The sequence below is a fragment of the Nematolebias whitei genome, chromosome 12, assembly GCF_014905685.2.
Source record: "Nematolebias whitei isolate Nwh7 chromosome 12, NemWhi1, whole genome shotgun sequence".
Classification (NCBI taxonomy): domain Eukaryota; kingdom Metazoa; phylum Chordata; class Actinopteri; order Cyprinodontiformes; family Rivulidae; genus Nematolebias; species Nematolebias whitei.
In genome coordinates this window covers 47,500,130-47,509,692 of record NC_056509.1, presented here as the reverse complement: position 1 = coordinate 47,509,692, position 9,563 = coordinate 47,500,130, and the positions used below count along the sequence as shown (strand labels likewise).

Sequence of the window (9,563 nt, the reverse complement as noted above, 5' to 3'; positions counted from 1 at the left end):
CTATCTGGTCCATCTTGTCTCTTCAGGTCTGTCTCCATGGTCTTGGTTCCATCTAGTCTGGACTTTTTGTTTGTTCTTTGTGCCCACACTGCTGCAGCTCCTTTAGGTTGGATGGACAGTCTTTAAACCAATGATTGTCAATTGGACTGAGGTCTGGGCATTGACTGGACCATCCCAGAACATTGAACTGGTTCTCCTGGAAGCAGTGGAGTGATCTTCAGCAGTGTGTTTAGGATCATTATCCAGCTGGATGGGGAACCTCCAGCTTGGTCTCAAATGTCTGGGAAACCCATAAATGTTTCCTCAATTTCTGACCAGTTTTCCAGTTCGTGCTGATGTAAAACATCTCCACAACATGAAGCTGCCACCATCGTTCTTACCTGACGACTGGTCTCAGACATGGTGTTGTTCTTGATGTTTGGTCCACAGCACCTTCTTCAGCATGTTTAGGGAAGAAACTCCCAACACTACAACATTTTGTCTTCAATCAGTGTAGTGAAGTCCAACTCTGTGCAGCTTCTAGTGGTCCTGTGGACAGATCCTCCAACTCTCAGCTCCATCAGGGTTCTCTTTGTCCTCTTGGAGGTTTCTCTGTGTCCTCCTGACTGCTCTGTGAGTTTTGGTAGATGACCCCTGTTGGCAGGATTCTTTCCATTTTTAATAATAGATCAGATGGAGCTCCATGTTATGTTCAGGGTTCTTGGATACTTTTGCAGCCCAACCCGATCTGTTCTTCTGCACAACTTGGCCTCTGACCTTTGTGGTGAGTTCCTTGGTCTTCATGATGTTTCCTGTTTGGTGGTAGACCTCAGAGGTGTTGGACTGCTGTTGATGCAGCTCAGTCAGAACTGATGAGCTCGTCTGACACTGTGGCTGTCCACAGGTGGATTCTATTTAACTAATGATGTGTATTCTGAAGGAACTGGTTGGGGGCTTTAAAAGCAGGTGGTGAATATGTTTGCATACACCACTTGAGGGTTTTAAGTTTCTCAGAAATATTAAAAACAAAACTACTGCCCCATTTAACTTCATGTAGAGTGTTCTGTTTAGATCTGTTACTTAAAATCACAATGAAAACCCAATTAAGTTCCATGTTGGAAAACAGCTAAGCAGCACGGTGGCTCAGTTGGTAGAGCTGCCACCTTTCAGCGAGAAGGTCACTGGATCAAATCCCGGTCAGGGGTCTTTCTGTGTGGAGTTTGCATGTTCTCTCTGTGCTGAGAGTGAATGGTTGTTTGTCTCTGTGTCCCTGTGATGGACTTAGACCTGTCCAGGGTGTCCCTGTGATGGACTAGAGACCCGTCCAGGGTGTCCCTGTGATGGACTAGAGACCCGTCCAGGGTGTCCCCCGCCTCTCGCACAGTGACTGCTGGACACGGGCACCAGTGACCCTGTGTCAAGGAAAGAAATGTGAAGTCAGTGTTTTATTTGGAGTTAAAAGTTAATTCACTCTGGTAGGCTCAAGCCTTTGTTTACTTTTGTATTTATACATGGTTTATAAATTACTGACAGTTCAGAAGTGTTTTTCTGCAGACTTGCACAGGTTTTGAAAATTTGTTCAAGATTTACCAAATGTGAATGAAATATGGAGTTGCAGAAAAGTAGGAGTAGAAAGGAAGAAGCGGTTAAAGATGACGGATGGATGAAAAACAAGAAAGCTGAAACACCAAGAGGTGAATACTTTTGCAGCTCACTGCAGTTACAGCTTTAACATGTCCAGATCCTTAAAATCAAAGATTGCCAGTATACCAAACACACCAAACATAATAAAGCAGTTTATGTTTCTGGTTTCAGAACACACAGCTGTGTTGGTTTGCACTTTACTGCCACTAAAGTCTTTTTGTTGTTTTTTAGGTCATTTTTGCTACAGACGAGTGGTTTGCTCCTGCTAAAAACCTGCTGAAGGTAAAACTTTGGTTATGTCAATATTAGCAGTACTAACAGGAACAGTTCAAACATGTTTTTACAGATTTCTAACTCGACAGGTGGAGCCTGTAAAGTGATATATCTGAGACTGGAAACTGCTGCACAGAATCAATATTAAATCAGTGTTTCAATTTATTCACTGTGTGAGATCGAAGTTTAGATTTACTGCAGAGTTTCACGTTAAAATTATCTCCAACTTGTACTGCTTATCCCTGATTGGGTCGTGGAGGCAACAGGTCCAGGAGAGAAAACCAGACCTTCCACTAACCAGTGACGCTCCAGCTCCTCCTGGAGGACCCCGAGGCGTCCCCAGACCAGAGAGGATACATAACTCCTCCAAAACACTGATCCTGACAATATGTTTGTGAGAGACGCATCGGGTGAAAGAAGACAAAATACCTACTTTTTCATGTAACACTTATATGCACTAAAAAAATTGTTTACAAAATGTTTGGAAAATGTTGGAAAATTCATGAAAATATGACATCATCACACAGAATATTTCATGTAAAAATCATCAAACTTAAACTGTGATTGTGTAAAAAAAAAAAGGTAAAAGATCTGAAAACACCAATTTAGTCAAGTAAAGCCCAACTTTCGGTGACCAGTTTACATTTTGAATCATGTTTGTGCTGTGGTCTGAGCTGAAATGGTCCCAACAAAACTGGATTTACTCACTTGTTTTGCCAAAATACCATTGATCTCTTTTGATTTTTTTCTTGGTAATTTTAATCTTTTTTTGCTAATTTTGTGTGATGTTTGGCTGTTGCGCTGCACATTTTGGTTTATAATTTGCACATTTTATTTCAAATCTGCACAAAACATTTTCAAGAATAAAAAGGGTCCTTTAATGCTTATGCATTGAGATTTTAAACCCTTTTACTGGAGCAACAATTTAATATGAATATTTATGATAAATGATTATCGTTTATGACTTTGTTTGCAAGATCAGCTTGAAGACGAGTTCTCAAAGTTTAATCAGCACCTTAAAACACTTTAGGTGTAAAAGAAAATTAAGGGAAACCTTAAAAAGCTGTGGAACAAGTGAAGGTTGTAAATACATCTGGCCTCACTCAAAGTTGAACAGCCAATTTATTCTTTATAAGCACTTTTACTTGTTCTGTTTGAACAGAGAGAGGTTCCACAGTTCGTCGCATCTGCCTTCACAGAGTTCGGGAAGTGGATGGATGGATGGGAGACGAGGAGAAAGCGGAGTCCTGGTTGGTGTCTCTGATCTGTGTTAGACAAGCCCCACGTGGGGCGCCAATGATGAATATGTTTTTTTTCTTCATAAAACATTTAACAAAAGAAGACTCTATCGCAGTTAACCAAGGTTTTATTAATACAGAATCACACATGACATTTGAGTCAGAAAATCAGAGGTGGTGTAGGACTCAAGGTGTATTTAACTTTTACAAATATGTAATTCATTACTCTCTATCCAACCATTCTACACAGACACCAACATATGGACATGGGTCTGAACACATCCCTTGATTAGGACAGTTCAAAACACACATACACTTTCTTAGAATTCAAACAGGTTCTAAAGAACATCTTCTCAACCTTACATGGAAAACATTTTTCATCCAGATAAACTGTGAGCATTCAGCAAAACAGTCTTTCCTTTATTGGATGCTCACACACACCTGTCCTGTTCTCAGAGTTTCAACCTGTAAAAACCCCTCAGATACACACATGTTTGACACTTGGTGTTTTGAGCTTTACAGAGAAACCTTTTATGATCCAAGATGGTTATTAATTGAAGAATGAAAAGGTTAATCAATTACAATAACTATACAAAACATAAATAACCATTTTACAAGACGAGTTTAGACACAAGGCTTGAAGAAAATTTTGAAAAATGTCAGTGAACCCTCCTGCTGCCCTTAGGTTTAATTTTTGAATCAAGGGCAACAGGAGGGTTCAAATGTAAACATCCTCAACCTCCGTCTCTAAAGCCCAACAATAACTCGGAGCTTTATTTTTGTAATGATCTAAGCTGACAAAATGTTAATATTGTCATGTTTTAAAGAGAAAAGTGAACCAAGATCAAAAGAAATGTTAAAGTGTCTGCCAAGGTCTCATTAGAGTCACCATGGCAACCACACTTTGTCTTTCGCTGCCTGAATAAGACAGGCAGACAAAATAATAAAATTAATAGTAAGCCCCCAACAGACAGCCACTGAGTGAAAACTTTGGGTTGCGCTGAAAGAAAGTGGCAGAAACGTTAAGTGGATGTCACACATAAATTTTTAGGATTCGACAGTGTTTAATGTACAAGATACTACAAGTTGACGAAAACCACCACTTCCACTTTTTGAGAAAAATTGTGAGCTACGATGGAAGTCAGAGTTAGGGTGTGGGCACTTGGATGGAGCAGATAGTAATAACTGTGTTTCTTTTAGATTTGGACCAAAGCTTTGTTTTGGCTTACATCTCTTTGTCTAATCTTATTTTGAAGGTCATGACTGGTGCATCATCCAGCTGGGCGTCCCCGGCCTGATCTACGGATTTGATGTCGACACGTCTTTTTTCACAGGAAACCACTCACCTTACGTCTCCATCCAGGCTGGCTGTCTCGGTACAAACTCCTCTGCCTGGTTATTTTCATTATCACTTCCTGTTCGTTTCTAAACTTGACATCTTTTTACTTAAATTGAAAGTCCATATTTCTCAGTGTAAGTTTATATAAACATGCTTTCATGACCTCATCCTGGTCCTGACCAGATCCATTGCCCACCTTCCTGTCGGGAGAAGACCGGACCGGCATGGCAGCCACAGCGAGTCAGATGGATGCCGTTGCCAAGGTAACACTGATGCCTGGGTGATGTCAGTGCTGGCTAACATGTAGCTTGATTGACAGATGATGTGGTTTAGATTGACAACTGACTGTGTTGTGATTGACAGCTGGGCTCCGAGGCATGGCCAGAGCTGGTGAGTGTTTCGAAGCTGCAGCCTGGATACTCAGACTGTTGTCACAACTACTTCAGGGTCAGCTTTAACAGGAGAGTCACTCACCTGCGCCTCAACATGTATCCAGGTATCTTCAAAACAACCGCAGCACACACAAGTCTTTAACCCAAACTCTGTAACAACTCCTTTAGTCCACAGCCACAAACATGGTGCTTTCTTCATAAAGGGTCAGAAATTTCTCAATTTTTGACCTTAATATGGAAACAGCTTTTTTAGACTAGATAAAAAAAAACTTGTGTCGATCACAATCCCGAAGTTGGTTTATAAACATGTGAAATTAGTGTTCTTTAAATAATAAATGCATATTGTCAAACACATTTAACATCAAACTTTTAAACTAAAATCTCATGCACTCTGTTAGTGGTCAAAGGATGTGACGAAGAAGACGATCATCTACTACCACACCACATATTAGCTCAGTATCTGCTCAGTTGATGGGTAACCCTTTATAAGCCTTTCTGTGTGTTTCTGAGGTTGTGGCAGCCATGCTGAATTGGATTTACATAATAATTTATTCAATTGTACAAATACTGTGATTATTTCCTGAGAGTTTCATTAAATCCACCCACTGGTTCATGAGATATTTTGCTAACTGACAGACAAACACATGAGTGTATACACAGGCAATTACATGATTACCCGTTAAAATGAATGAGAATGATAGTTTACCAACTTGTGTGGTAAAGAGTTGAGTTGAAGACCCAAATGACGTGTTCTGCACAATTTATTTTATATAATTTTGTCTTAAATTGACAGATTTTTAAAGTGTGACATAAAAAGTTATTGGATCAGAAACATGTAGAAGATTGAGAGTTACAGGATTCGTGGTTCTGGGTTCATGTCGGGTGACTTGGACCCTACTCTGCTCTAAACATGTTTCAGACATGTTACTTATAATCTTAAACCTTAAATACATTTATTACATGTTTTCTGGTGAGAAAAGGCTGTAAATTATTGGGATACAATGATTCATTTGGTTGTGTCTCCAGATGGGGGGATAGCCAGACTTCGGGTGTTTGGTGTTGGACAGAAGGACTGGTCTTCTGTCTCCACCCACCAGGAGCTTGACCTTGTAGCTCTGACTAATGGAGGAGTCTGTCTTGGCTACAGCGACGCCCACTTTGGACATCCACGCAATATGATTGGTTGGAATAAACTTAAACAACGTTTGCATTAGACAAAATACTTGTATATATTTCTCTTCATGGGTAAAATGACATTGGTTGGGTTGACTCCCCCTAACTTTCTGGTTTGGTGGTTGTGTTGGGTTTGCAGGTCTTGGTCGAGCTGCCAACATGGCTGATGGATGGGAAACAGCCCGCAGACTGGACCGACCCAAAGACCTGAAGGTTGGAATATACATTAATGCACAGTTGTGTCACTCCTCTGCAGCTTCACCAGCTGCACCTATGAAGGAGTCTGTTTAAGGCAGGGGTGTCAAACCCACTTACAAAAAGGGGTCAAAATTAAAACCTTTTTCAAACTAAGGGCCGGTTTCAGAACCTACATTGATTCAAGTTAGATACCCAACATCTTTTCTTGGTAGCAGGTTCCTCAACAAGAGTTTGATTGACCTCATTTGACGTTCTCTGTTGCATTTTTGACATCATAATCAAAGATTACTGAAAAAAATTATAGTGATAAAAGTATTTTACATTCAATATAACATCTTGGGGGCCAGAAAAGATGACAACGAGGGCCACACTCGGCCCTCAGGCCTTGAGTTTGACACGTATGGTTTAAGGTGTACATGGTGAGACCTGAAGTGGATCACGGTTGAGGTTTCTGGCTCTTTGCCAGGCTGGTTTGTTGAGCCAAGGTCACTCCAGGGGCCGATGGTTGCCGGTCGTTACGGCTTGCTGAGGGGTTCTTAGTCGGTTGTCTCATTGTTGTGTTCAGTCCTCATTTAATGTTGCGGCTCACAAGCCGGGTCGTAACAGTTATCTGGAAGACACTGGGTACTACCTGGTACTTAAAAGGTTCATACATACTTCCTAAATGATTAATACCCACAAAGTACCAAGCCCTGTTATGTATTATTACTACCCTTGATCAACCCTTGACAAAATGTTTTCTCAGTTTCTTCATCTTACAATTAAATTATTTTCAAATGATTCCACTTTCCGAACTTTTCCCCTTGATGCTGTCTTAATGTCCACGGATTCAGCCAGGTGTGAAATGTTTCCCTGCAGGTGGATCAGCGGGGCATCCTGCAGGTTCCCGGCTGGGAGTGGGCCGTGTTTCGTCTCGGTCATCCTGGAATAATCAGCAGCACTGAGGTCGACACCAATCATTTCAAAGGTAGAAACAATTCTCCGATGCTTCTCTTCTGTACCTCTAAAACCAAACGCCTTTTTAAAAGTGATATTTCTCCATCCAGGTAACTTTCCAGACTCCTGCCGGATCGAGGCGTGCCTCCTGAGCCCTGAGGAGGAGGCTCAAAGAATCAGGACCAAATGGAGTTCAGGGACATGGGAGGATCTTCTCCCACCTCAGAAGGTAGGAGTTTACCATTTGTGAGAACATTCATTAGTTTCTTTAGTGTCTTACAGGTGTAGTTTATGTTGACCAGGTGTAGTTTCTATAGTCCAGGGATAGTTTCTATGGTCCAGGTGTAGTTTCTATAGTCCAGTGATAGTTTCTATGGTCCAGGTGATGTTTCTATAGTTCAGGGATAGTTTCTATGGTCCAGTTGTAGTTTCTATAGTCCAGTGATAGTTTCTATGGTCCAGGTGATGTTTCTATAGTCCAGTGATAGTTTCTATGGTCCAGGTGATGTTTCTATGCTTCAAGTGAAGTTTTTATGGGAAGAAAGCGAAAGTAAAACATGTTAAGGATAAAAATAATTACAAATACAAACAGGTAGAGTAGAGCAAGTAATGACAGCAGCAGAGAGAGGACATGTGGTCAGTTTGTCCTCCAGCAGTCTAAGCCTATAGCAGCATAACTAAGGGACAGCTCAGGAAACCCAAGCTGACCCTAACTATAGGATTTATCAAAAGAAAAGTCTCAAGTCTCAAATCTGGATAATGTGTCAGCCTCACAGACAGAAACTGGAACCTGGTTCCACAAGAGAGGAGCCTGAGAACTGAAAGACCTTCCTCCCATTCTACTTTTGGAAACTCTAGGAACCACAATTAAACCTGCAGTCTGAGAGCAAAGTGCTCTGTCAGGAAAATATGGAATAATAAGATCTGTAATATAAGATGGAGGTTGGTTGTTGAAAGTTTTGTACAATTTTAAACTCCATTCTGAATTTGACAGGGAGCCAGTGGAGTGAAGCTAAAACTGGAGAGATAAATGAATCCGGCTCACGTTGAGCTTCCTCTGTGTGTTGCAGCTCCGTCCTCATCACAGGCATCACTACGGCCCAGCAGACCTCACTCTGACCTGTCCTGTCAGTCATGTCCGTCTCACCATCGCTCCTGATGGGGGGGTCAGCCGCCTCCGTCTGTGGGGGAGACCCACGCCAGTCTCTGCAGCTCCAGCCAATCAGAATATACCCACATCCAAACTCTGACTCACCTCGGAGCTCGTCCAGCACCACTGAGCCAAACAGGAAGTGGATCTACTGTGTGTCCACATCATTCAAATATAAACAATAAAAAAAACCAAACTGAGTCCTGTTTTCATTTCTCTGTACGTTCATTGCAAGCTTCTACCATTCTTCTGCTTTTTTGTTAGAATCCAGTTCAAAATACTCCTGTATGTCTACAAATCGCTGAACAGTGTTGCCCCCCCATCTCTCTGATCTGCTACAACTGTATGTCCCACCACGTTCCCTGAGGTCAGCAGACCAGTTGCTCCTCACAGTTCCAGGAACTCGTCTTAAGCGCAGAGGTGACAGGACCTTCTCTGTAGCAGGACCAAGACTTTGGAATGAGTTACCTCTGCTTGTCAGACAGGCCCCCTCCCTCTCGGTTTTCAAGTCCCGTTTAAAAACTCACTACTATTCAGAAGCTTTCAACACCAGATGATCTGTGTTTTGATCCTGTATGCTCCACACTGGTTTGTCATTATCTGCATCGTTTTTATGTCTATATTCTGATTTACCTCATTTTGTATTTTGCTTTGTGTGTTACCTGTTGTTCTGTCTGTACAGCACTTTGGTTGGTCTTGTAGCTGTTTTAAGTGCTCTATAAATAAAATGGTATGGTATGGTAATGGTATTCAGCCATCTAATCACCCATCCATCCAATAACCAACCATCTGTCCAACCAACCATCCATCTGTCCAACCAACCATCTATTCATGCAAACATCCATCCAACCAACCATCCAGCCATTCATCCATCCAACATCAACCATCCATCAATCCACCTAACCATCCATCCATTCTAGGGTTCTGGACTCAGGTCTTGGGGGGCAGCAGCTTGAGCAGGGAGATCCAGCCACCTCTTCCATTTCTCCTGGGCGGACTCCAAGGTGTTCCCAGACCAGCTGAGAGACATACCATACCATACCATACCACACCATACCACACCATATGTATTGTGAAATTCTTTATCAAAAGGGCTCGTGAAACGGTCGGCACAGATATTCAGACGATGGAAAAAATGACACACAGACTGTAACTTGCTAGAATAATATTTGTCATTTATTAATCTGCCACAAGAAAAAACAGCCAAGCAAAAGAGTCATGTACACTCTTAACACACAAAT

At 41.7% G+C, this 9,563-nt stretch overlaps 1 protein-coding gene across 1 annotated transcript in view; it reads left to right on the top strand.

Annotated features, from left to right (window-relative positions):
- allc (allantoicase) overlaps positions 1-8,498 on the top strand; it is a 9,031-nt gene extending 533 nt beyond the window's left edge. The window contains exons 2-11 of the mRNA XM_037686021.1: positions 1,855-1,905; positions 3,059-3,146; positions 4,391-4,510; positions 4,657-4,736; positions 4,837-4,969; positions 5,892-6,047; positions 6,178-6,251; positions 7,095-7,203; positions 7,283-7,401; positions 8,243-8,498. Of these exons, the coding sequence (XP_037541949.1) occupies positions 1,855-1,905; positions 3,059-3,146; positions 4,391-4,510; positions 4,657-4,736; positions 4,837-4,969; positions 5,892-6,047; positions 6,178-6,251; positions 7,095-7,203; positions 7,283-7,401; positions 8,243-8,422 (1,110 nt within the window). The 3' untranslated portion in view covers positions 8,423-8,498. The remainder of the gene's footprint in view (positions 1-1,854; positions 1,906-3,058; positions 3,147-4,390; positions 4,511-4,656; positions 4,737-4,836; positions 4,970-5,891; positions 6,048-6,177; positions 6,252-7,094; positions 7,204-7,282; positions 7,402-8,242) is intronic.
- The last annotated feature ends 1,065 nt before the right edge of the window (positions 8,499-9,563 follow it).